Source organism: Melanerpes formicivorus, unplaced genomic scaffold, assembly GCF_026170545.1.
Source record: "Melanerpes formicivorus ecotype bairdi unplaced genomic scaffold, bMelFor1.0.p_v2 SCAF_95, whole genome shotgun sequence".
In the NCBI taxonomy this organism is placed as follows: Eukaryota; Metazoa; Chordata; class Aves; order Piciformes; family Picidae; genus Melanerpes; species Melanerpes formicivorus.
Window position 1 is genome coordinate 2,002,611 of NW_027142447.1, and position 27,056 is coordinate 2,029,666.

Sequence of the window (27,056 nt, forward strand, 5' to 3'; positions counted from 1 at the left end):
TTCCCCTTCCTTTTTCCTATTACTTTCTTCTTTCTTTCCTTTTCTAACCTTTTCCTATCCTTCTCCCTCTTTCCTCCTTGCAGTACACTGTCACCTCTCCTTGCCCTCAGTACAAAGTCCTGGTTATCTCAGCAGAGCAGGATTCAAAGAACATCACAGAATCATAAGGTTGGAAAAGACCTTTAAGATCATCAAGGTCAACTGTAACCCAACTACTATGACCACTAAAGTATATGTGACCACTAAACTATATCCTGAAGCACCACATCTACATGCTGCTTGAACACCTTCAGGGATGGTGATTCCACCACCTCCCTGGGCGGCCTGTTCCAACACCTCACCACCCTTTCAGTGAAGACATTTTTCCTAATATTGAATCTAAACCTCTCCTGGCACAACCTCAGGCTACATCCTCTCATCCTCTCACTCCTTACTTGGGAGAAGAAACCAACACTGGCATCACTACATCCTTCTTTCAGGTAGTTGTAGAAAGCAATAAGATCTCCCTTTAGTCTTTTCTCCAGAATAAACATAGAATCATAGAGTCATAGAATCAATAAGGTTGGAAAAGACCTCAGAGATCATCAAGTCCAACCTGTCACCCAACACCTCAGGACTAACTAAACCATGGCTTCAAGTGCCACACCCAATCCCTTCTTGAACACCTCCAGGGATGGTGACTCCACCACCTCCCTGGGCAGCACATTCCAATGGCCAATTACTCCTTCTGTGAAGAACTTTCTCCTCACCTCCAGCCTAAACTTTCCCTGGCACAGCTTGAGACTGTGTCCTCTTGTTCTTGTGCTGGTTGCCTGGGAAAACAACCCTGGTTCCCTTAGCCACATGCCCTCCAAACCCATCTTCAGCCTCATTGTTCTTCCCTGGACACCCTCCAAGATGGTCCAGAGTGGGTGTTCACAGCATTCAGGTCTCTTTTATACACCACTTAGCCCTGGAACTCTCTACCTCATGCAGCTTTTTCTCAAGGCTTGCCCTGGATTTGATTCCCCAAGCCTTCAGGACCGCATCCTGGCAGTTTGATATAGCACAATGCCAATTACTTCAGCTGTGACATGTGGGGATAAAGTTGTGGGGGAGGAAGCTGAGCAAGCCTCTGAAAAGAGAGCTGGCCAGATCTCCAGAAGCACCGAAGAAACTAATTCCCTTCAAAATCAATAGCGCAATGCCGTTGAGAAATCAAAGCAATGTACTTGAGCGAGTGCAGAGCTGAATATACTTGTGAACAAGTGTCCTGATGGCACACACCTCGGTGCCTGATCCCCTCTCCCTCGCAGTGCTACAAGTCAGGGGGAGATTAATTGCGGTCCATGGGGCGGCGCAATCATAAAGCAGGAGCAAAGGGGCGGAGAGCCAAGACCGACGCAAACACACTCACGCTGACTCAAACACACACTCTTTGCCAGCCCTTTTTTTTTATTGTGGGGGTTTTCTTTCCTTTCCTATTATTTTGTTTTTTCTGTCTTCTCCCCTTCATGCTTAACTTCACTTCTCAGGCTTCCTAGCCCAGCGATTATTATTATTACTGCTATTATTATTATCGGCGTTGCTTTGTGGGCCGGGAGCCGCAGACCTCAAAGAATAAAGCAGATGTCAGCGGCTCCGAAGGATCCTATTCTGTTACACGGCAGAACAAATGAGTATGTCAAGGAAGGGCTCTCCAATCTAACAAGAAAACAGCACAAACAGACACAAAATAAATAAATAAAGCAGCCCTGCGGGGCCAGGCAGGCTAGTTCTGATTAGATATTATGCTAACATGATGCCTACTTTCTACGCTAACAGTGTTTTAATACATTTAAATGATACTGGGGAAATAAGTCATGAAATAGGAGAAGAAGCCTTCATGTCAGAAACAATTAAGATTATCCAAGGGAGCCAGCCTGCCTCTCTCATGGAAACGCGGCTCACGGTGTGGGATTACGAATGCAGCCCAAATGGTATTTACACAGTGTGCCCGACGCCATCTCATTACCTTTGCCAATGATTGCTTTCCCCAGCTGCTGTAAGATCAGTCCAACTTACAAGGAGAAGACCAGCACCACTGTCTGTGCCATGGCAATGCGTCAGCTGAGGCTCCAGGACACCCCTGGGGTTTGCGAGGAGAGGACAGACTGAAGGAGTTGGGGCTGTTCAGTCTGGAGAAGAGAAGGCTCTGAGGTGACCTAATTGTGGCCTTCCAGTATCTGAAGGGGGCTACAAGAAGGCTGGGGAGGGACTGCTCAGGATCTCAGGTAGTGATAGGACTAGGGGGAATGGAATGAAGCTGGAGGTGGGGAGATTGAGGCTGGAGGTGAGGAGGAAGTTCTTCCCCATGAGAGTGGTGAAGCCCTGGAATGGGTTGTCCAGGGAGGTGGTTGAGGCCCCATCCCTGGAGGTGTTTAAGGCCAGGCTGGATGAGGCTCTGGCCAGGCTGATCTAGTGTGGGGTGTCCCTGCCCATGGCAGGAGGGTTGGAACTAGATGATCCTTGTGGTCCCTTCCAACCCTGACTGACACTATGATACTATGACATAGGGAAAATGTCCTAGCAGCCCTAAGAGGGGCTGGAGCTAGCTGCCACTTTGGTGCCTGCACTTAGTTCTTGCAGAGGGTGCATACCCAGCTCCTGCTTTCCTGCAGACAGGCCATGAGTATATCAGAGCTCTTTGGAAATGCATTTTCAGATCAAGGCCATACTGCTTAGAGTTTTCTTTGTCCAAACTTTCCAGGAATCGAGAAAGCCTTGTCTGACTTGACCTTTTGTCTCCCTCTCCTCCCCATGTACCTTTCCATGCTCCCCCATCCCACAGACTGGGAGATCACTTTTCTCATGAAGGATTTGCATGAAAAGCCTGCATTTACTTCTCAAGCTCCATGCAGCAACGTTAATTCTGCTTGTGGAACTGTGGCTTTGGGAGACCCTCCATCTCCTGAGTATTTGCAGCCCTGGTAAATGGCCATTTGTTAGCTGCAGCCCATAATTTGCTTCCTCCTGTGGCCCATCCTGTAATGTTCCTCCAGATGACAAGCTCTGAATGAAAAGCATACTCATTTTCCATCTGTAACATACATAATATGGTTATGGGCATGAAATCTTGAATCCACCAAGAAAGCAAAGACTATTCCTTTTAGGACCTAGGGCTGGAGCCTCCATACTCAGCAGCTGAAGTCTGCTCAGGCACAGAGCAATGATACTGATCCAAATTACCAGTAACTTGATTCACTCAACTGCTCTGACAGATGAGCTCTGATGAGCCCTGCAGTAGTAGTTTAAGAACTTGCTGGTGACCCTCCTCCCACTACAGCCTCTGCAGACTGGGCAGATGGGAATGTGTGTCCTTCTGTGGCTCTGCCATGGCCCAGTCTGGTGCATTAGCTTAAAAGCACCAAGACACAGCATGATGAACTGGAGCTGCTGAGACTTTCTGTCACAAGGGCAGTAACTTGTGGCTGATAGACGAGGCAGACAGCTGGATATGAAAGTAGCCTAAACTGCCACAAAAAGACTTGCCAGCTCATCTGTCAGCCCTAAGTGAGCAGTGAATCAAGCTGCATTAGCTTCTGCTCAATACTGCAGAGCAGCAGTTGTCAGGAAGATCATGCCCAGTACACACAGGGGAGCATCTCACCACTCAGTCCTCATTTCCAGAGACTATGGAGAAAGTGAGCAGTGGAGAGACCATACGTCAGAAAACAAGAGGAGGACTTCAAGATGGCCTAGCACACAACTTTAATTCTTTAATCTCAGACCCTGAATACAAACAAAGTATGGCAAATAGCAAGCTGGAGTCACTGCTGTCCAAAACCAGTTCAGAGCTGAAGAGTTGGGGCTGCTGTGCTTCAGAAATACCCCTATGGGGTCAGCATCAGCAGACCTGGGAATCTGATTTCATTTAGTTACCAATATAATCATAGAACTGTTAGGGTTGGAAGGGACCCCAAGGATCATCGAGTTCCAACCCCCTTGCCATGGGCAGGGACACCTCACACTAGATCAGGTTGCTCAGAGTCACATCCAGCCTGCCCTTATAATCCTCCAGGGATGAGGCTTCCACCACCTCCCTTGGCAACCTGTTCCAGTGTCTCACCACCCTCATGGGGAACAACTTCCTAACATCCAATCTGAATCTACCTATTTCTATTTTTGTTCCATTCCCCCCAGTCCTATCTTTACCTGACATCCTAAAAAGACCCTCCCCAGCTTTCCTGTAGCCCCCTTCAGATACTGGAAGGCCACAATAAGGTCTCCTTGGAGCCTTCTCTTCTCTTCTCTTCTGCTATCAACTGCTCTTTGCTAAGCCACTTCATGGAGGTAGGCAAGGGCCTGTTCTCCTAGATACAAACTCCTGACATCTGAGTCTTGATGAAAAGAGGATGGGTTCACTTTCCTATTCATCCTTTACCACATTTCTTCTGTGCCTTTAGCTCACCCCTACTCCATCCTCCCTTGCCCACAAAGCATGGGCACTGAATGTATTCACCCTTTAGAAATGCTTTGAGATCAATGGGTAGAAATCTTCTCTGTGAACAGGTGCTATTATATAGAAGTCATTCAGCAAGAGTTTCTTGGGACAATGGGCACAGGCCTGACAGGGGTAAGAATTTAAGAAGGATATTGAGCCACTTTAAGAAGGACATTGAGACACTTGAACGTGTCCAGAGAAGGGCAGCGAGGCTGTGGAAGGGTTTGGAGCACAGCCCTGTGAAGAGAGGCTGAGGGAGCTGGGGTTGCTTAGCCTGGAGAAGAGGAGGCTCAGGGGTGACCTCATTGCTGTCTACAACTACCTGAAGAGAGGTTGTAGCAAGGTAGGGGTTGGTCTCTTCTTCCAGACAACCAGTACCAGAACAAGAGGACACAGTCTCAAGCTGCACCAGGGGAGGTTTAGACTGGATGTTAGGAGGAAGTTCTTCACAGAAAGAGAGATTGGCCATTGGAATGTGCTGCCCAGGGAGGTGGTGGAGTCACCATCCCTGGAGGTGTTCAAGAGGGGATTGGATGTGGCACTTGGTGCCATGGTTTAGTAGCCATGAGGTGTTGGGTGACAGGTTGGACTTGATGATCTCTGAGGTCTTTTCCAACCTTATTGATTCTATGGTTCTATGATAAGGTTTATCCTAACCTTTCAGAGATGAATGCACAGGCCACAGAAGGAGGAATAAAAGAGAATATGAATTACAGCATGTGATTTCACAGTTATGCAATTTTAATGCTTTTGTTGTTGGTTTTTTTGTTTCCTTCCTCAAAATGTAGCCCTAAAGTGGAGTTTTCTTGAGAAAACAAGCAGAAAATCTAGAGCCTGAAAGGAATCTAAAGAAGCAGCCTTACAAATGTGCCTTTCTGAATATGTATGTGTCTGTGTGTGTGTGTGTGTGTGTGTGTATATATATATATGAGGAGTTATTGCCCTAGGAGGCTTCAGAAGAGTTCCTATAAGCATCAGACATTGTCCTAGATACAAATAGGAATGCTCTGTGCTCATGAGGAAATCCTAAAAAGATAATAGAGGTTATTTTATCCTTCAGGGAGACTCTGTTCCTGGCTTGGACTGAGCCCTGAGCAGCCAGTCTTCTTGATAAGTCTTCTTCCCTTCAAACAAAGGATCACAGAACTTGAGAATCATTTATCATGACCAGTAACTAACAATAGCATGGGGAAACAAGGGAGGAAATGGGGAGTGCAGGCAGAAAAGATAACTGTAGGCCACTGACAGATTTCACATTGAGAAAGATGCAAGGAAACGTTCAAGAAGAAGATGGAAACCCAATTCTAGTGCCTACAGCAGGAGACAGAGGTCAAAATTGCAGGAATAGAAGGTGAGGCACTTCAATCAGCCTGTGACAAAGGAGGTTGAAGTTCAAAGAGGATCTCAAAAATCAGGACAGTGCTACCTGTCCTCAGTGGGATGGGGGAAAGTGGTTGATGAAGCTGACTGAGAATGCAGAAGACCCAACACCATCTTCCTTTTGATCAGGACTAGAGTGGGTGTGGAGGCTGAGAGAGAAGCAGCTGCTGGAGTACAAAGAAGGCTAAAGCCTGCACAGAGATGGAGCCTAGGATACAGTGTGAACCTCTGTGGGAAGGGAATGGCTTTTTAGACATCTGACTGTATTCCCTGGAAGTATTTCAGTGGGAAAACCAATTTGTTCAGCCTGAGGGACTTCTAGGAGCAAATCAATTTGCTTCCTCTGCCAAAAGTGACCACACAACTCACAGGGGCCATCATTACAGCCAGTTACCGCTGACCTGAGCTACACAAGTGGAAAGACATTGGTCAGTCTGCACCCCTGAATGCTCTTCATGGTAGTGACTTCCTTGCTGATCATTCCAGGCATTACAGTTGCTGCAATTTTCATTATGCTTTTTCATTATTAATCAGTTAGTTTTAGTCCCTGTTTACAAGGGAGTGAGAACATGGAGTGCCACAAGCCAGGGAGGGGTGCAAAGAAGAGTGCTACAACTTTCATTGTGTGAACTTAATTAGGGCTGGACTTAATGAACACTGGCCTTCCCTTTCCTGGCAGGATTCATCAGGAGGTCTCAAACACACTCACCTTGCCTCGAGCTGTTTCTTCTGTGTTAGGTTAGGGAAGTCCTCCTTTCCTGGGGACAGAGCTGAGGCAACAAGAGGTGAAATTGTTTGTTTGAGACTACTTTCTGACCCAGTTGTGGGTCTGGGCTTAGTCCTGGTTTCCTCTTCATACAGTATCATCTGCAAACACCTCTGAACCTCCCCTCCAAGCCTCAAACTACGGGAAAGGAAGGCTGAACAAGCAGACACTTTGAGGGCTGACTGTGCCAAGCTTGAAAAGAAAGGGGGTATAAGACATAACCAATGAATAGAATAGAATAGAATAGAATAGAATAGAATAGAACAGAACAGAACAGAACAGAACAGAACAGGTTGGAAGAGACCTTCAAGATCATTACATCCAGCCTATCACCCAACACCACCTAATCAACTAACCCATGGCACCAAGCACCCCATCCAGTCTCCTCCTAAACACCTCCAGTGATGGTGACTCCACCACCGCCCCAGGCAGCACATTCCAATGGGCAATCACTCTCTCTGTGTAGAATTTCTTCCTAACATCCAGTTTACACCTCCCCTGGCACAGCTTGAGACTGTGTCCTCTTGTTCTGGTGCTGGTTGCCTGGGAGAAGAGACCAGCCCCCACCTGTCTACAACCTCCCTTCAGGTAGTATGAAGCAACAAGCAATTACAAAGACTTGGAAATTTTGTGGCTGGAGAAGGATTGCTGGGGAGAAAGATATGATAGAGTTGTACAGGACCAGGAAAAACTAATGCAGGGGAAGGGAAGAGCAGAGAATAGTTGTTTGATGTTCCTAGAAACCAAAAAGCTGGAGACAAATGAAATAAGGCAAGTTCAGCACAAACAAAAGGAAGGGGAGGGAATGTGCGTGTGCATGATTGAAAAAAAAATAAATTGAACAAATTCATGGAAAACAAGTCCTTCAGGGGTTATTAGAACCCTCAAACTGCTTCTGGCTCCAAGAAATAACCAAGTCATGTTTTGCTAGAAAGCAAGAGACCATGCCTGGCAATGTTACCTTGTTTTTCACAGTATCACAGTATAACTTAGGTTGGAAAGGACCTCGAGGATCATCGAGTCCAACCTATCAACACAGACCCCATGACTAGACCATGGCACCAAGTGCCAAATCCAATCCCCTCTTGAACACCTCCAGGGATGGTGACTCCACCACCTCCCTGGGCAACCCGTTCCAATGACAAATGACTCGCTCGGTGAAGAACTTCCTCCTCACCTCGAGTCTAAACCTCCCCTGGCACAGCTTGAGACTGTGTCCTCTTGTTCTGGTGCTGGTTGCCTGGGAGAAGAGACCAACCCCTTCCCGGCTACAACCTCCCTTCAGGTAGTTGTAGAGGGCAATGAGGTCACCCCTGAGCCTCCTCTTCTCCAGGCTAAACAACCCCAGCTCCCTCAGCCTCTCCTCACAGGGCTGTGCTCAAGGCCTCTCCCCAGCCTTATTGCCCTTCTCTGGACACGTTCAAGTGTTTCGATGTCCTTCTTAAACTGAGGGGTCCAGAACTGGGCACAGGACTCAAGGTGTGGCCTAACCAAAGCAGAGTACAGGGGCACTATGACCTCCCTGCTCCTGCTGGCCACAGTGTTCCTAATGCAGGCCAGGATGCTATTGGCCCTCCTGGCCACCTGGGCACACTGCCTTCCTCCCCTCAGCCTCTATTACAAACCTGTGTCAATATGGGGAAACACAGCCACTTAGGTGTCTTTAGGTCAGCTGCTCTTCCACCTGCCTGTCCACCTGTCCTGTTGGACATTGAGACACTTGAACGTGTCTGGAGAAGGACAACGAGGCTGGGGAGAGGCCTTGAGCACAGCCCTGTGAGGAGAGGCTGAGGGAGCTGGGGTTGCTTAGCCTGGAGAAGAGGAGGCTCAGGGGTGACCTCATTGCCCACTACAACTACCTGAAAGGTGGTTGTAGCCAGGAAGGGGTTGGTCTCTTCTCCCAGGCAACCAGCACCAGAACAAGAGGACACAGTCTCAAGCTGTGCCAGGGGAAGTTTAGACTCGAGGTGAGGAGGAAGTTCTTCACCGAGCGAGTTGTTCGTCATTGGAGTGGGCTGCCCAGGGAGGTGGTGGAGTCACCATCCCTTGAGGTGTTTAGGAGGAGATTGAACATGGCACTTGGTGCCATGGTCTAGTCATGGGGTCTGTGTTGATAGGTTGGACTCGATGATCCTCAAGGTCTCTTCCAACCTTAGTTATACTGTGATACTGTGAGTTGTTAGCCATTGGAATGTGCTGCCCAGGGAGGTGGTGGAGTCACCATCCCTGGAGGTGTTCAAGAGGAGATTGGACGTGGCACTTGAAGCCACAGTTTAGTAGTCCTGAGGTGTTGGGTGACAGGTTGGACTTGATGATCTTTGAGGTCTTTCCTAACCTCACTGATTCTATGATTCTATGATTAAAGTGCATCTGAAGAGCACTTGCCTGGTTGCCATGGGCCACCTTAAGATGACATTTCTGATTGCCTAGTTGTGTGACTCCTTCAGTCCTGCTCTTAATCTTTGAACTCTGATTCATATGGGCACATCCTATTTTCACCTTGCAACACTAGATATCTGCTTCAGCATCTTCCAGAGGGCTCAATGTTTTCACCAGTGAGGTGCCCATGGCTGGGGAGAGGACATTGAACTGGGCAGAGCACCTGGATTCTCCACTGTGGCAATCCTTGCACTACAAGTTTTTCTTCCCTGGTCTGCTGATCTAAGCTGCCCAGTTAGGATCACTGGGTTTTGTTTCACAAGTTCTACTTTCTCAAAGTGAAGAAAGGACACCTGAGCCTGGGGTGTGCAGCATCAATGGAGGGAGAAATAGCTGCTTAAGCAATGCAGGTGGCTCCAAAATCACCTTCCTCACCCCGCTTTTTCACAATTCCCTATGGCTACACACACACAGACATCAGCATTAAAAATAGCCAAGTTCCACCTCGACTGTGGGGGAGTGAAAGACAGAAGACAGATGCATTGGCTGCCAGCTAGACTTGACATCCACTCTTTCTTTCCTCACCCTGGCAGCCTGCAGTTGCACACGTGTGCGCAGGTAACGTCCTCAGTGGCAGAGCAGACTGTGACTGCCTCCTGCTCAGCTGACTAACTGCTGCATCCCAAAGCGTGCACCTGGGAGCTGCATAAGCCCTTGCACCCAATTTAGTACACCTTGAACCCAATTTAGTATACCAGGCATGCATCAAAATCACCAATTTCCTCCTGTTTGTCCTGCTTGCTTCACAAACCACTCCCTAGTCATTTGTGTGTGTCACTTGTTAGCACATTGCAAAGGTTACTGCTCAAGTCTCTGTTTCTGAGTTGCTCTGTTAACTGCTTTTGCCTGCTCCCCACAGCCACTTTCCATGGCTCCAAGCTATCTGATGAATAAGTGTTCATATGCATGACTGATCATATTTGCAGACCCTAGCCCAGGTCAGTTTAAGATGATAAGCTGCTTTCAAGGAGCAAGGCTTTGGGCTTGCTACCTTCCCCCTTCTCAGACAGCAAGAGATTCCTCCTCTTTTCCCTAACTGGCTGTAATTCACCCACTATTTATGCTTCCAGCCAAATGCATTCATTGAAAACATAAGGCACTGCTGCCCACGTACTCAGCACTACTCTTTATGTACTCAACAGCAGCAGAAGCCACAGTCACACAGCAAACTTGGCTCATTTATTTGCAAACATGCTTGACAAGAATTGCTTTATGCATTGGCCCTAAATGGGCTGGCTTGCAGGGAACTCCTTGCCACAGGAAGTTAGGGATATTGAAAGCTTACCTGAACTCAAGAAGCAGCTTGACAAATGAATTCACAGGATTTGCAGTGCAAACTTTTAATCTACTGGATGCAGGGCATTAAACTGCAATTAACTGGATGCCAGGAGAATATCTAGGGGGAAAATATCACTGTAGATGGAGGAGACTCAGGGGTGACCTTATTGCTCTCTACAACTAACTGAAGGGAGGTTGTAGACGGGCAGAGGTTGGTCTCTTCTCCCAGGCAGCCAGCACCAGAACAAGAGGACACAGTCTCAGGCTGCACCAGGGGAGGTTTAGGCTGGATGTTAGGAAGAAGTTCTATACAGAGAGAGTGATTGCTCATTGGAATGGGCTGTCACCATCATTGGAGGTGTTCAGGAGGAGACTTGATTGGGTGCTTGGTGCCATGGGTTAGTTGTTTAGGTGGGTTGGATTGGTTGATAGGTTGGACACGATGATCTTGAAGGTCTCTTCCAACCTGGTCTATTCTATTCTATTCTATTCTATTCTATTCTATTCTATTCTATTCTATTCTATTCTATTCCATTCCATTCCATTCCATTCCATTCCATTCCATTCCATTCCATTCCATTCCATTCCAATTCTTAATCTGGAGGGGCAAGATAAACTAACATCCCTATTCTACTCATGGGTTTCCTAGGCACCTTCTTTTGGCACTGCTGAAAACAAGATGCCTTTAGTCTAAACCAGGGTGGCCATTCCTGGGTTCCTGTATGGGTTTTCCCTAATTTTTAGTGTGATATGATTTCTAATACACCTGTCCCAGGAGCATCCAGGCTGCATTAGGATCTTACAGACACACTGAAAAAGTGTGATATCTGTTTCTTGTTTTATATTCAGAGCTGGGTGAGCTTGGCATTCTAAGCATCTCATTTCTGGGCTAGGATTATGGACGGCGAGAATGGGAAATATTCCAGACCAGAACCACCTTAAAAGTAAAGCAAGGCTTAGCCTCTTGTGGATGATGCCAAGGCTTTCAAACCTGTTCAGTTTAACAAAAAGAAGGCTTCAGGATTGATATGGCCACTGCTAATGAACACTGACCTAGGAAGGACCAACAGATGTCTGGATTTACTCAGGCATGTCTTCTCTTTCTGCCTGAAATGTTTGCCCAGGTGGAATTTTCCCATTTGTCCAAAATTTCCAGACATCTGACCAGAGCAGCAGCAATAGCTGTAGCTAGCTGCTACATGACCAGAAAGTCCAAGATAAGAGCAGGCACATGCAGGCTTTACAGCACACATGCCTACACCTGTTCATAAAACCCCTGCCTAAACCTGATAATATGATAACAGAGAATTAAACAGAACAAGAGGACACAGCCTCAAGCTGCACCAGGGGAGGTTTAGGCTGGAGATTAGGAAGAGATTCTACACAGAGGAAGTGATTGCCCATTGGAATGGGCTGCCTGGGGAGGTGGTGGAGTCACCATCACTGGAGGTGTTCAGGGGGAGACTTGATAGGGTGCTTGGTTGCATGGTTCAGTTGATTAGGTGGTGTTGGATAATAGGTTGGATGTAATGATCTTGAAGGTCTCTTCCAACCTTGTCTATTCTATTCTATTCTATTCTATTCTATTCTATTCTATTCTATTCTATTCTATTCTATTCTATTCTATTCCATTCCATTCCATTCCATTCCATTCCATTCCATTCCATTCCATTCCAATTCTTAATCTAGAGGGGCAAGATAAACCAACATCCCACAGCTGGATGCTGGATGCTGTGCATTCTCTATTTCCATATCAGTATTGGCAACAGGGGGAGACAAGGCTGGTGGAGTGACTTACCAAGGCCCATAGCTAATCTTCCACCATGGCCAATGTTTAGACCAAGCATGGATTTTATTTTTGAAAAACACATGCTCACTCATGCAGGGAGCAAACATGGAAGTCCTGTCCCCTTCAGCCCACTGAGAGGGGCTCTCAGTGGTCCCTTCTGCCTTTAAAAGCTCTGAGTCACCCTCCGTTCCCCCAGACACCTTACTCTCTAGGGAGCTGTGAATGTTAACTAACACTGCAAGGATGATCTTTGGAGATGGCAAGACAACATGGCAGTGAAGGGTCATGAACACATAATGGCACCTGGCTCTTTACAGTGAAGCTTGATCATAGCTTGTCATAGCTCCTCTAGTCCATTGGCAAGTACTGGAACCAAAATAGACATGAAGAGTCATGAGCTGAAGGCTGCAACTAGTTAAAAACAGTCCAAATGGCACATATTTCAACCATAAGCTAGCTACAGGCTGGGGTCAGAGTGGCTGGAGAGCTGCCAGGCAGAGAGGGACCTGGGGGTAGTGGTTGACAGTAGGCTGAACATGAGCCAGCAGTGTGCCCAGGCAGCCAAGAGGGCCAATGGCATCCTGGCCTGCATCAGGAACAGTGTGGCCAGCAGGAGCAGGGAGGGCATTCTGCCCCTGTACACTGCACTGGTTAGGCCACACCTTGAGTCCTGTGTCCAGTTCTGGGCCCCTCAGTTTCAGAAGGAGGTTGACTTGCTGGAACGAGTCCAGAGAAGAGCAACAAAGTTGGTGAGGGGTTTGGAACACAGCCCTGTGAGGAGAGGCTGAGGGAGCTGGGGTTGCTCAGCCTGGAGAAGAGGAGACTCAGGGGTGACCTTATCACTCTCTACAACTACCTGAAGGGAGGTTGTAGACAGGTGGATGATGGTCTCTTCTCCCAGGCAGCCAGCACCAGAACAAGAGGACACAGTCTCAGGCTGTGCCAGGGGAGGTTCAGGTTGGATATTAGGAAGAAGTTCTTCCCAGAGAGAGTTGTTTGCCATTGGAATGGGCTGCCCAAGGAGGTGGTGGAGTCGCCGTCATTGGAGGTGTTCAGGAGGAGACTTGATGGGGTGCTTGGTGCCATGGGTTAGTTGTTTAGGTGGGTTGGATTGGTTGATGGGTTGGACACGATGATCTTGAAGGTCTCTTCCAACCTGGTTCGGTTTATTCTAAATAAAGGTTTATTCTAAAAACATAAGAGACAGCCTCACTCCCATTTTCAAAGGAACAGCTGAGGGGGCTTGCCTGTCCTGCAAATGCTGGCAAACCTCAGCCAGAGTGGCCTCCCATCCAGACCTGGCATCCCTGGTAGCTGTGTTCCTGGCCCAGAAGGGAGACTACTTTTTCAGCTTCCCCAGTTGCAGGCCGGCAGCCTCAAAGCCGCTGTTGAAACAGCCCAGAGAAAGCAAACACGACTAGCGGAAAACAACAACAAAACAACAACAAAAAATATCACCCAGAGGTCCAAGCAGACCATGAGCAGAGGCACTGAGCTATATCCAGCACAGATTTTTCAAAAGGACAAGGATTTTCATGGCTCAGCGTTCTAATTTGTTTGACCGTTTATTTCCAAGGAACACGTCCAAGAGTGACAAGCTCCATTTATTTCAATGGGCAGCATATGCCAGCAGCGCCAATGGCGTGTGCTATAAAAGAGAATGGATGTTCTCAAGCATCCTGGAGAGCTGTCCTTCCCCCAGCTAAAGGATGTGTGGGTAACGGGAGCGCGGCTCTGCTCTGACCAGCAGCGCCATAAAAGCAGCGCTGCGGGTTCCCGTGCCTGGCGCCTCCCCAAGGAGGTGATTCTCTCCCCCCTCTGCCATGCTCTGGTGAGATCCCACCCGGGGTACCGCATCCAGTTCTGGAGCCCCTACTACAGAAAGGATCTGGAGGTGCTGGAAAGTGTCCAGAGAAGGGCCACGAGGATGAGCAGAGGGCTGGAGCACCTCTTCTATGAGGACAGACTGAAAGAGTTGGGGCTGTTCAGTCTGGAGAAAAGAAGGCTCTGAGAAGACCTAATTGTGGCCTTCCAGGATCTGAAAGGGGCTACAAGAAAGCTGGGGAGGGACTTTTTAGGGTGTCATGGAGTGATAGGACTGGGGAGAATGGAGGAAAAATAGAAATGGGCAGATTCAGATTGGCTGTTAGGAAGAAATTCTTTCCCATAAGGAGGCTGAGACACTGGAACAGGTTGCCCAAGGGGGTGGTGGAAACCTCATCCCTGGAGGATTGTAAGGGCAGGCTGGATGTGACTCTGAGCAACCTGATCCAGTGTGAGGTGTCCCTGCCCGTAGCAGCGGTGCTGGAACTTGATGATCATTGAGGTCCCTTCCAATTCTATGACTCTATGATGTGCTCAGGCTGCAAGCAAGAAGTGATTTTGCTAATCCCTGGCCCAACACTGGAGAGCCCAGCTGGATTCCTTCATTCTTCTGCTTTGCCAGGCCAGAAGGACATCTCCTCAGGGCAAATGGCTACTCCAGGGCGTTAACGATGCACCCAGGAAAAGTGGCAACTTCAGGGTGTCAGTGCTGCACCCTTGCAGGCTTTTAGTGAGTACATGCCAACCCAGGCTACTCTCACAAGTGACATTACCTTCAAATAATCATGTGACATAAATCTGAGATGTTCACACAAGGAAGTACCCCATGTCCATAAAAAGCTATCATGTGGCAGTGCTGTCATGTGGCAGTCCTGTCTCTTCTGACTGAAGATGATCCTCTCCTGAATTCTTTCCAAAGAAAGGCCAGATGCTCTTCTGAATTGTTTTCCAAAGCCTGGTCCCACTGACCTCAGAAAAACCCTGAGCTGTGACTGTCATACATTCAGCACCATAGCACCATAGCTTCATAGCAGTGGGATGATTTCATTCACCCTCATTATGGGCAGAGTCTAAGAACACGAGATTTAACACATCTAAATGCAGGGTTGTACACATTGGCCACAATAACCCCATGCAGTGCTACAGGCTGGGGTCAGAGTGGCTGGAGAGCAGCCAGGCAGAGAGGGACCTGGGGATACTAGTTGATAGTAGGCTGAACATGAGCCAGGAGTGTGCCCAGGCAGCCAAGAGGGCCAATGGCATCCTGGCCTGCATCAGGAACAGTGTGGCCAACAGGCAGGGAAGTCATTGTGCCCTGTGCTCAGCATTGGTTAGACCACACCTTGAGTCCTGTGTCCAGTTCTGGGGCCCTCAATTTAAGAAGGGACATTGAGACTCTTGAATGCATCTAGCGAAGGGCATCAAAGCTGGGGAGGGGTTTGGAGCACAGCTCTATAAGGAGAGACTGAGGGAGCTGGGTTTGCTCAGCCTGTAAAAGAGGAGGCTCAGGGGAGACCTTATTGCTCTCTACAACTACCTGAAGGGAGGTTGTAGCCAGGAAGGGGTTGGTCTCTTCTCCCAGGCAACCAGCACCAGAACAAGAGGACACAGTCTCAAGCTGCACCAGGGGAGGTTTAAGCTGGGTGATAGGAAGAAGTTCTTCATAGAAAGTGAGATTGGCCACTGGAATGTGTTGCCCAGGGAGGTGGTGGAGTCACCACCACTGGAGGTGTTTAGGAAGAGGCTGGATAGGGTGCCTGGTGCCATGGTTTAGTTGATTAGATGGTGTTGGGTGAGAGGTTGGACTGGATGATCTCAAAGGTCTCTTCCAACCTGGTTAATTCTATTCTGTTCTATTCTAATTAACTGATATCTGCTCTGTGCTAGGTCTTATCTAGTGAGCAGTCTGGGTCATGAAGATTTATTGACTTGTCAGTGAGCCCTGGAAATCAACACAGAGCAATTTTCTTCTTGGTCCTTTTCAGTGATATGGCTCCTACAAAGGTGGAATATGTTGGGGTCTTTTTATACTAAATCTTTCTCTGCTTGACTTTCATTCTCATTAACCTTATGTGGTTTCTCAGAAGGAGATGGGTGTGGTGGGAGGTGGAACCCCAACCACCAGAAACTAGCTCCATTTCTCCTTTAACTCCAGCCAGGGGATCAATGCCTCAAGCCAGGTAAAGAATCATAGAATCAATAAGGTTGGAAGAGACCTCAAAGTTTATCAAGTCCAACCTGTCACCCAACACCTCAGGACTACTAAATTATGGCACCAAGTGCCACATCCAATCCCTTTTTTAACACCTCCAGGGATGATAACTCCACCACCTCCCTGGCCAACACATTCCAATGGCTAACAACTCTCTCAGTGAAGAACTTTCTCCTCACCTCAAGTCTAAACCTCCCCTGGCACAGCTTGAGACTGTGTCCTCTTGTTCTGGTGCAGGTTGCCTGGGAGAAGAGACCAACCCCCACCTGGCTACAACCTCCCTTCAGGTAGTTGTAGAGAGCAAGAAGGTCTCCCCTGAGCCTCCTCTTCTCCAGGCTAAGCAACCCCAGCTCCCTCAGCCTCTCCTCAGAGGGCTTGTGCTCGAGGCCTCTCACCAGCCTCATTGCCCTTGAAGAAGAGGTGCTCATTGTTCCCTTACCTCTCTCCAGCATAGCTGGTTCTCCTCCAGAAGATATCTGCACACTTGTGCTTCAAGGTTCACTATCATGGATTTAGTTTGTAGAAAGACCATACAAAGCCTCTGAATGTCCACTCTACAAACTCTTGTTATGACTCAGTTTTTCTATTCACTTCCTCTTCATCAGGTGCAACTTGGAGGCTGCAGTGATGCTTTTTGCACCAGAACGAGAGGACACAGTCTCAAGCTGCACCAGGGGAGGTTTAAGCTGGATGTTAGGAAGAAAGAGAGATTGGCCATTGGAATGTGCTGCCCAGGGAGGTGGTGGAGTCACCATCACTGGAGGTGTTCAGGAAGAGACTGGATGGGGCACTTGGTGCCATGGTTTAGTTGATTAGATGGTGTTGGGTGAAAGGTTGGACTTGATGACCTTGAAGGTCTTTTCCAACCTGGTTAATTCTATTCTATTCTATTCTATTCTATTCTATTCTATTCTATTCTATTCTATTCTATTCTATTCTTCCATTCCATTCCATTCCATTCCATTCCATTCCATTCCATTCCGTTCCATTCCATTCTGTTCTGTTCTGTTCTGTTCTGTTCTATTCTATTCTTTTATTGAGAAAGCAAAGCAATTAATGATATTGAGGTCACCTTTGATACCATTTGGGCATTTCAGCTTGTCTTGGTGCCAGTGAGGTGTTTACTTAGGGCAGAGGTCAACCATAGGCTTCCACTGGCCACGTCTGTGTCAGGAGATACAAGTCATAAGGTGACTTAGCATCTCTGCAGCTTTGCTTGGGACCACACTAATTCCCAGCATGCAGGTCATCACTTGCACCAGGCTATATTCTAAGAAAAAAAAGACACAGAGAGCTTGAGGAAGAGCTTGGATCATCTCTCCATTGCCAAAATGGAGCTGTTTCTTTCCATCAACTGCATCTTTACCCCATAATTTCTGATACTTTGTGGTGGCTTCCATGTCTGGGCCAGTTAGCCCCAGGAGCACTGAGTTTTGGAAACCAGCCTCTTCCTCCAAGTGTGAGCAGTGGGAGGCAGGAGAACTCTCCACTGGGAAAATTTGGCCTTGATTCTAGTCTTTGGGGCTTTGTCTGCTCAGAGAAAATCCAGGCTGTCAGCTCCATCATTTCTGACTGGCTTCTTAGGGCTGAAGGTACAGAGGCTACACCCTGGCTCTCGCAGCTGATGTGAGAAGATTCACAGTACCCCAGCAGGGCTGTGTGGGTAGATGATGCAGGCCTGGCATGCCCAGAGCACAGTGGGAACCTCTATATTTAACATGTCTGGGAGCAGAGCAGAGGGGAAATCGGATCACAGCAGCAGTAAGCAGTGAGGCGTCAGAAATGTCCAGTTATAACCGAAGGGCATTGAGAGGCAACTCCTTGGTCTCTCCCTGGAAATTAAGAAGAAAAAGCAAGCCATATGATGACAGCATCTGCAGCAGAGAGCAGGGTGGCTTGCATGAATTAGCAGCTTCCTGGCTGTTATCTATGGCAGCCTTAGCCAGCTCCTTGTTCTGTTACCTGCAGTTTCTGTGGGCTAGGGCCTCAGACTTGCACCTTGAGGACTACAGCAAGCCAAAGCCCCCAGTGCTGAGCTGCTGTCAAGTAAGAGCTGGAGAAGAGCTCCTTCACAGCTTGCTCTTTGAAGTGTGGGACAGTGGTCATTTGATGGAATGGGACCTTGGGTCTCACAATGTGCAACACAGTGACCTTGAACCGCTCAGATCCTGACCTCCAAAGAGCACTTGTGAAGGCTGCTAGAGAACTGAGCTGAATAAGGACGTGCCACAGCCTCATTAATTCGCCTCTGAGTCGACCTGGCAAGGTAGCTGAGATTTTAGTTACTTCACAGTAGCAAAGGGGTTCCTGTGACTGTGCCTAGGAACTCAAATACTCACCCCAGCACCGTTGTAACCCCTGTTTCCATGCAGACCAGGCACCCCACAGCAATGCCTTCCCTCTCCCCTCAACCTGCAGATCTAGGAAGCCCTTTGCTGGAACTGGCAGAGAGGTGGTCTGAGGACACACGTTTCAGACCCTCCAAGCTAGAGGCTGGGATGCATTTCTACACTCTGCCTTCCATAGTGGCTCTTTGACAGGCATGCCCCATGATAGCCAAGGATCACTTAGTCAAGCCCCAGCACTGGATACCCATGAATTCAGTGCCAGTATGTGGAGTCAGAGCCCCTACACAAGTGACAGCACCCTGCTGCCTTGGAGACCTGATGTGGGCAGTGGAATGGAGAGAAATTCCCACATTTCCCTGGAAGGCATGTCCATGAGGATGCTCTTGCAGGTGTTTCTGTTGGTAGTGGGCCAAGTGACATGCAGGGAGGTTGCACTGTTTAGCAGTGCCTATTGCTTTCAGAAAAAATTACAAGCCCCCAAATCACTCAGGCATGTTACTCATCCTCATTGAGGTCCTGTAAATCACATCAAGAGCAGAACCTCTTCCCATTCAGAGATCTCTCAGCCTGTTGCATGCATGTTACTGGGTGAACCACAGGGATCCTTGCAAACGCTTCCCACCTTCCTCCCCCCATCCTACTGATGGGACATGAATGAGAGAAGCAGCTCTGGCTATACCATGCACCCACAGAGCTGCTGGCAAGCAGCAGAGCCAGCTTTGCTCTGAGCAGGAGACCACTACCTCATTCACCCCTCCCACCCCCTGTCTTGAGGTGGGGGGCGCTCCAGAAGGAGCCTGCCAGCATAGATTCCTGGCACAGAAAAGTCCCCGAGGACAAAGATGCTTACACCAAGGAAAGTGACTGTGGTGCCTATTTGATGGGCTCTGCAGGGAGGGAGATAAGAGTCAGAGAATCATAAAATCACAGAATCATCACAGAATTGTTTCAGTTGGAAAAGGCCTCTGAGATCATTGAGTCAAACCATTGACCTAAGACCACCATGGCCATTAAACTGTGTCCCAAAGTGCCATGTCCACACATTTCTTGGGAGACTTCCAGGGGCAGTGACTCCACCACCTCCCTGGGCAGCCTGTTCCAATGCCTGACCACTCTTTCAGTAAAGAATATTTTCCTAGTAGCCAATCTGAACTCCCCCCTAGCACAATTTCAGGCCATTTCCTCGTATTCTATGACCTTATACTAGGGAGAAGAGACCGACCCCCACCTCACTACATCCTTCTGCAGAGTTGTAGAGAGCAATGAGCTGTCCACTCAGCCTCCTCCAGACTAAAAAACCCCAGTTCCCTCAGCCACTCCTCCTAAGACCTGTTCTCTAGACCCTTCAGCTTTGTTGTCCTCCTCTGGACACAGGCTCCAGGTGAGGCAAGGTGACAGTGAGAGCAGTCACCTCGGTCACAGGCATCCCCTGGCTCTGGCGCAAAGGGGCCTGGTTCCATCCCCCCTCTCATGAGCAGAGAAGAGCACAGACTGGCTCCCGTGGCCGGCTCCCTCTCCTCATTGTCTGTGCGCTGGAGTGGGCGGGAGGGGCAGGGGGCAGAGGGACTGGGGGCCCCCTCTCACCCCCCTCTGCCTCAGGTAGGGTCCATCACGGGGTGTGTGTGTGGGGGAGTCTCCAGCAGTGGGAGACACGGCAGGGGGATGGCAAAAATAAATGCACTAGAAAAACAGTCTGACGATTCTCTTCAGGCTGGGTGTATGTGATGCAAATTGATGTTTAAAGCTTATTTATTAGCTTGCATGGGAAATGCCAGGGGTGTTTTTCTAGATCAGTGGCTACCCAATTTTAATTCTTTTATTTTTTTTTAAGGGGGGGAGGGGGCTGGAGGGGGGGGGGGAGGGGTGGCAGGGGTGGAAGGAGTGTGGCTAGAGACTGTATATCCAGAGGCTAGGGTTTATATCATGGGCTGCTCTCGACTGTTATAATTTGTGGCACAGATTCAGCGAGAATCTGATCTGCTGAAAATATTTGGGCTGTGAAAACTCCCACACTGTGACAGATGTCAAGTCCAATTAAGTGACTCGTGTCCAGGTTTCTGTCCAATAGGCTTTCCCATTAAATATCAATTTAAAAGGGAGGAAAAAAAAAATGCCGTCCCCTTTTCTCGGAGCCTTTATCTCTTCCGACCATCTCTGAGCTGAACCCTTTGGTACCCGGAGAGGATCCACACGCATCTCTGCTCTCTGTCTCGCTCCTGCCACCTTCCGCACCCCTCCTTGGCTTCTTTGCCACTCCGGGAGGGGTGGGAAGAGGAACTGCACTTTCTTTTTTTGTGCCTATGAGCATACCTTTTTCCTGCACCGACGTTCTCCCTTGCAGCCGCTCTGAGATTTTTCGTTGATTTTGTTTTGCTCTTTGATATTTTTTTTGTTTTCCTTTTCAGCCTTCGCGTTTCTTCCTTTCTCCTCACTCGAGAGATGCAGGAGGAGTTCAGAAGCTCGTGGACGGACGGGGGCTTTATTCATTCTCTTTTTGCCCCACCTCACCAGCTCTTGAAGGACCAGAAGGAAAACTAAACCCAAACATTTGATTTTCCGACGGCGCCTCCCCCTTCCAACTACTCTCCTCCGGACCGGTGAATTAACAGAACCGCACGTTACAAACCTCCCCCCCCACCAGCCCAAGGAGGAAAAAAAAACCCAAACAAGAAACCAAACAACAACAAACAAACCCAAACCAACAACCAAACACCCCCAAGAACACTAGAGAAGAAAGGAAGGAGCGACGCATTGTCACCGGGGGCCGCGGCTTGCCTACGCGCCTGGCCGCGGCCGAACAAAGCCGGCAGCACCGCGCCGGGCTCCTCGCCCGGGGCTCCGCTTTCTTCCCCCGGCCCGGCCCGGCCCGGGGACAGCGGGCTGCGGGGCGACGAAGGAGAAACCGAGGGGAAAGGGAGAGGGAATCATCCGGGCTGGTGCTATCGCCTGCATCCCTTTTGTTATCTATCGCGATCGGAGGAAGAAGAGAGGGGGAAACGACACTTCCCGGCGCAATTCTTTTAACCTCCCCTCTCAAACCGGCTGGCAGCAGCTGCCGGGGCGTGTGCAGCCCGCTGCCCCGAATTAACAGACTTTGATGGGGTGGGGGGGAAACCCTCCTTTTTCTTTTTTTTTTTCCCTTCCCCCCCCCCCCCCCCCTTTTTTTTTTCCCCCTCCCCTGATGCATCGTAAGTAACTTAAGTTGTTATTTATACTCTGCAAACAAACACGACGACAACATCTCCCATCTCCGGAGCGCTGGAGGCCGCGGCGAGGGATGAGATCTGCCTTTCCCCACCCAAGCAGGACACTTTGCCGCTCCTAATTCATTCGATTTGATTTTTGTCGGGTTTTTTAAATATATATACATATATATATATTTGTTCTTTAAATTTTTTCCATGCTCCGCTCCCAGAGGGTCATTTGAACTGTAAAGGAGAACCGCCGAGGGGGGCGAGGGGACCTGGAGAGAGAGGCTTCCCAAACGACTCTGCCGAGGTAAGCAGCTTTAACAATATATCCCTTTGCCGGGGAGCACGGGCATGAGGGCATGGGTTTACTGGGGTGGGGGGGAACAAAAACCAAAAGCCAACCCGAACTAAAAAAATAGAAAAATATTAAAAAAAAAAGAAAGAAACGAAACAAAACAAAAACAAAAACAAAACAAAACAAGGCGGGGGAAAGTACCTCTTTCCGGTTTAGCTCACCGAAACGCAAAGCAAAGGGGAAAAATGGAAAATCCATGGATAAAACCAAACGAAAGGGGGAAAAAAAAATCCAACACACGCTGCAGAGAAACCTTTAAGCAACTTTCTCCGGGAGCCACCTCTGAAAATGCCTGTTTTCGTACAAAATCCTCTCTGTTAGTGTGCTCTCGCATAAATCCCCTCTCCTGGATCTCGGCTGAAAGGTGATTTTAAACCTTTCCTATTTATATGATTCTTTTTTTTCTTCCCAAGAGGTCGCCGGTAGCCGACCTGCGCCCTGGTTGAGTTTATTTCCTACCCCTGCCTGCTGGGCCTGATTAACGCTCCATATTAAAAAGATTGGTTGGACTTGATGATCTTAGAGGTCTTTTCCAACCTTAATGATCCTCTGAAGAGGAAAAGAAGCTTTTCCCATTGCCCTGGCAAGCTCAGAGAAGCCAGCGCTCTCCTCTCCCCCTCCCCAGGCCTTTCTCCAGGCGAGCCCCGGGGATCCCCTGAGCCTCGGCCCCGGCGGAGCCCCGCCGCTTAGCCCCGAGGGGAGGCTCTAGCCCTGCCTGGGGAGTTTTCCTAGATCTAGCTCCTCGTTCAATGTCTCATCATTATAGTCATCATTATTACTATTATTATTATTATTATTATTACCGCTTCATTTTTCCCAGTGTATTTCTCTGAAATCCGAGGGGCGGTTTGTCCCGAAACTTTCCTTAGAAATCTTTGGCAATCTGAATTCGGGGGGGGGGGGGGGGGGGGAAGGGAGGCAGGCGACGTTCCCTCCTCCTTCAGGTTCGCTCGACACCCCAGCCGTGCACAGACACACACATTTGTGTCCAAGGTTATTCACTAGTTGCCTGATGTATTGTTTTATTACATGCCGGCATGTCCACGGACGCGCTCGGATTTGTATTGCTGTCTACATGACAGATGGTGCTCTGTGAGGCCGCAAGAAGATACGATTCAATTTTCTTTTGAAAGGCACGTCCGCAATTATTTATTTATTTAGCCTTCCCCTCACACTCCCTCTCCCCTACCCGCCTCCCCCTTTGCGCGCAGCATAAGGAGAGGAGGGAAAATTTTAAAGGGACGGAAAAGTTTGGGCCCTCTTTTGGGATTTTTTTGTTTCTTTCTTTCTGGCTTTTTCGGATCCCGCACTTGAATAAACGGAAACGCTCCCGAACACCCCTTGTTTGACGGGTCGGCAAGCCGCTATCCGCACGATTAGCTGCAGGGGGTGGGGGAGGAAAAACCAAACAACCCCCCAAAAAATAAAAGACACCAAAAAAAAAAAACCCACAAAAAAACCCACCAAACCAGCAAAAAAATCCTAAGCAACAAACCAAACCAAAATAAATAGCTCAGAGAAAAGAGCCCAGCAGATACACCAGATCCTGTCGCTTTGATTGGGGGAATAAATTTCCCCTCTGGCCTTGTTATGTCTGGGGAACCTTGAGCTGTATGCTTCAAAGCATCTCTTCTGTAGCCCGGATCCCAGAGAGCATCACCAAGAGAGGAATGGTTTGAGCAGAGATTGGCAGGGGAGGAAACACGATATTAAAATTGGGGGCTTGGGGGGAGAAACAATAAAATCAACGTAATATCGAAGCGCTGGGTATTAGCTTGCTTGGGAAGAAAAAAATAGATATTCTTTTATTGCTTTCCGGGCCTGTTCCTACACCCAGCAAGCACGGGGAATAATGGGAGGAAGTATATTGCGTGGAGAAGCTGCCGTCAAAAGCCAGAAACGGGATGGTACACGGCGGGGCATCATCCATCCCCGGTACCACACTCGTTTCTGCTTCCTGAAGGGGCACCGACCCGCCCGCCCCCCCGCCCGCCTCTCTCCCGTCACCCGGCCGGGCGGAGAGGGTCTGCGGTAGCCACCGGCGACGGGGCCAGGGCGCGGGGTGCGACATGTCCCTGTCCCTGCCTCCCCCCTTGTCTCGCCCCTTTACCCCTCCCGATGCCGGTGCCGGGGTGCTGACCCCGCTCTCTCTGGTTCTCTTCCCGGGAAGGCTCCTCCGCCCCCTCCAAGATGATGCTTAGCCCGGACCAAGCTGCCGACTCCGACCACCCCTCCTCGGCTCCCTCCGACCCGGAGTCTCTGGGCGGCGCGGACGCGCAGTCGCTCAGCTGCTGCATCTCGGACCCGGAGCCCGCCGAGGGCGGTGGCGGCGGTGGTGGCGGCGGGGAGGGCCGAGGCAGCGGCGGGGAGGGCAGGGGCGGGGGCCGGCCCGGTCTGCACCCTCCGCCGCTGAGCCGGGAGGAGAAGCGACGGAGGCGACGAGCCACGGCCAAGTACCGCTCGGCCCACGCCACGCGTGAGCGGATCCGTGTGGAGGCCTTCAACCTGGCCTTCGCCGAGCTGCGCAAGCTGCTGCCCACCCTGCCCCCCGACAAGAAGCTCTCCAAGATCGAGATCCTGCGCCTCGCCATCTGCTACATCTCCTATCTCAACCACGTCCTGGACGTGTAAGCGCCCCGACGGACCCCCGGAGATCCAGACACCTCCCCCCTCTCTCAGCCCCGCCGTCGCTGCCCCGGGTCCGGGCGAACGGGTAGCGGCGGGTAGTGCCTGCCCCGGGGGCGGACGGAGTTGTCCCCGCAGCCTGCCCATCTCCCCCCCCGCACGGTGTGGCCGGCGGGGTGCCCGGTTTTGGGGGTTTTTTTTGGAAGAGAAAATGTAAAACCGGATTGTTTCCTTCAGGCTGTCAAGTGCCCCTTGTTATATATCCAAAACCAAACCAACAACAGAAAAAAACAAACCCCCAGCCCCACCAACAAACGAAACCCCATCTACTTGTGACCTTAAACGTGTGACCCATGGGTGCAGTTACAAATAACTATTTTTTATTTATGGTAGAAGGAGTCGACGATTTATTTTTTTCCGAGATTTATTTATTTTTCAGAGTGGTGGCAATTTTACTTTGGATACTTTGTGCCAATCGGTTTCTAGAGTCGGGTGTTTACACTTTCTCCTGTGGAACGTTCTGTTTAACTTTGATGAGTGTTTGTTGGGATCGATACGGTGTTCCTCCCCTCCCTCCCCGCCCTTTTTATTTAGGGTTATTCTTTATTTATTTATTCCCCTCCCCACCCCACCCCCCTCTCCGATTGTATTTGCACTTCTTTACGACAAACCTCCCCCTTCCTCCCCCGTTTCTGAGTATATTTTATATATATCGAAGCGTTCGCTCTTGACTTTTTATCCCTTCCCCTCCCTCCCCCCATCCCATTTCTTTTCTCGCGTGGGATCGACAACCACTAGCACTTAACTAGGCGAGTTTGGTTTGTTTTCAAAGCCTTGCTGTTCTTCTGATCTACTTATAGTTCTGTCTGGCAAAGTACTCTCGAAAATCGTTTATAAGGGAAGTAGTTTTCTTTGTGGGTGTATACGTGCGTGGGTGTCTTACATGCATGTGTGTGGGAGTGAGCGTGGGGGGTGTATGTGTGTGGTATATTTTTTAGGAAAGGAGGTGTTTTGTTTTTTTTCCTAAAAAAAAAAGAAGAAAAAGGGGAGAAAAAAAACAACCAACGAACAACAGAAAAGAAAGGGGAAAAAATAAAAGCGAATCTAGGACTGCTTTCCTTTGTGACAACCAAATAACGCTGATGGTAATAATAATAACGATAATAATAATTCTATAGCTTGAAGATGTTTCATGTTCTTTGCTGTGAAATCTCTTTAAAAAAAAAAAGACAAAAAAAAAGGAAGAAAAAAAGCGTTTTAGGGACAAGAGAAAAGGAAGGGGGGAGGAAAAAAAGAAAGAAAGAAAGAAAGAAAGAAAAAGATACAAACAAACAAACAGAAAAGCAAACAAAAAAACCACATCTGCTATCCAAAGATTTTAGTCTTTTTCAGGGTTTTTTTGTGTGTCTCTGTTGCTTTATATAATGCAATATTTTGTAGTGAAAATAGATAAATCTGGTTTCTATCTGATGCGTTTTTTCATATCTCTCATAAATTGTGAGCTGTTTTGCATATAAATAAAAAGTATCAAAAGAAAAGCTGGGGGCTTTCCTAATTATTTCTACCACCACCACCACCTCGGCCTTCCTGGGAGGGGGAGCTGTGACGCCCCTTGCACAGAGGCTTTGCGAGTCGTGTGTGAGAAAGCCTCAACAGGTTGCCTGCCTCTCCTTCAAGCTGCGGTGCCACCACCACCACAGCTCCCCCCGCTCCAGCTCCTCTCGGCCGACTGCACCGCCCGAACGCAGCGTTGCTGGCACTCTCTTCTGGTCACATCACGACTGACCCCTGCTCACACTTTTCCAAGTTCGGGCTGTAAAATCAAAGCTGACACTTGCAAGCACCTGCTCTGCCATACCACTCTTTGCTAAGTCCAGCTTTGCAGCCCAAATGTGCCTGTTTGGTCCCACTTGAGTGTACCCGATCCTCTTGTTGAAGCCCAGTGTGGGTCCCTCTTGGGCTGGAGTGGAATTTGCTGCTGGAACTAAGTTAAAAGCTTGGGCCCCTTTCCTGTTTTTTGAAAACCTCAACCATATCCTTTTATAGGAGAGCTTCACTGCCAAAGCTTGCCCTCTGAAGCACAGCAGAGACACAGATTCACCAGCAGGCAGGTTATTACCTGAGTAATGTGAGACCTCTGTACCATCCCAATTATTAAACCATTTTCTTGTTTACTGCAAGGGGCTAATTTTACCTATAACCTGAATATCACCCCTGATTCAGGTGGCTGCTCCTCCATTGTTACTTGGTGAAGAGATAAGCCTCCCCCCGCCCCATTCTTATGGCTGACACTGCGCAGTGGTTTAATTAAGTGTGGGCTTGACCAGCTGAAAAGCCCCATGAAAGAAAACCTGTCAGAGGGGCTGCTAATTCCACTTCCTAACAGT

General features: G+C 49.0%; 1 protein-coding gene across 1 annotated transcript; it reads left to right on the forward strand.

Annotated features, from left to right (window-relative positions):
- The first annotated feature begins 20,678 nt into the window (after window positions 1–20,678).
- NHLH2 (nescient helix-loop-helix 2) lies at window positions 20,679–26,134 on the forward strand. Its single transcript, XM_068165926.1, has 2 exons — window positions 20,679–21,996; window positions 24,215–26,134. The coding sequence occupies exon 2, from the start codon at window positions 24,235–24,237 to the stop codon at window positions 24,673–24,675; it is 441 nt and encodes a 146-aa protein (XP_068022027.1). The 5' UTR covers window positions 20,679–21,996; window positions 24,215–24,234; the 3' UTR covers window positions 24,676–26,134.
- Window positions 26,135–27,056: the final 922 nt, after the last annotated feature.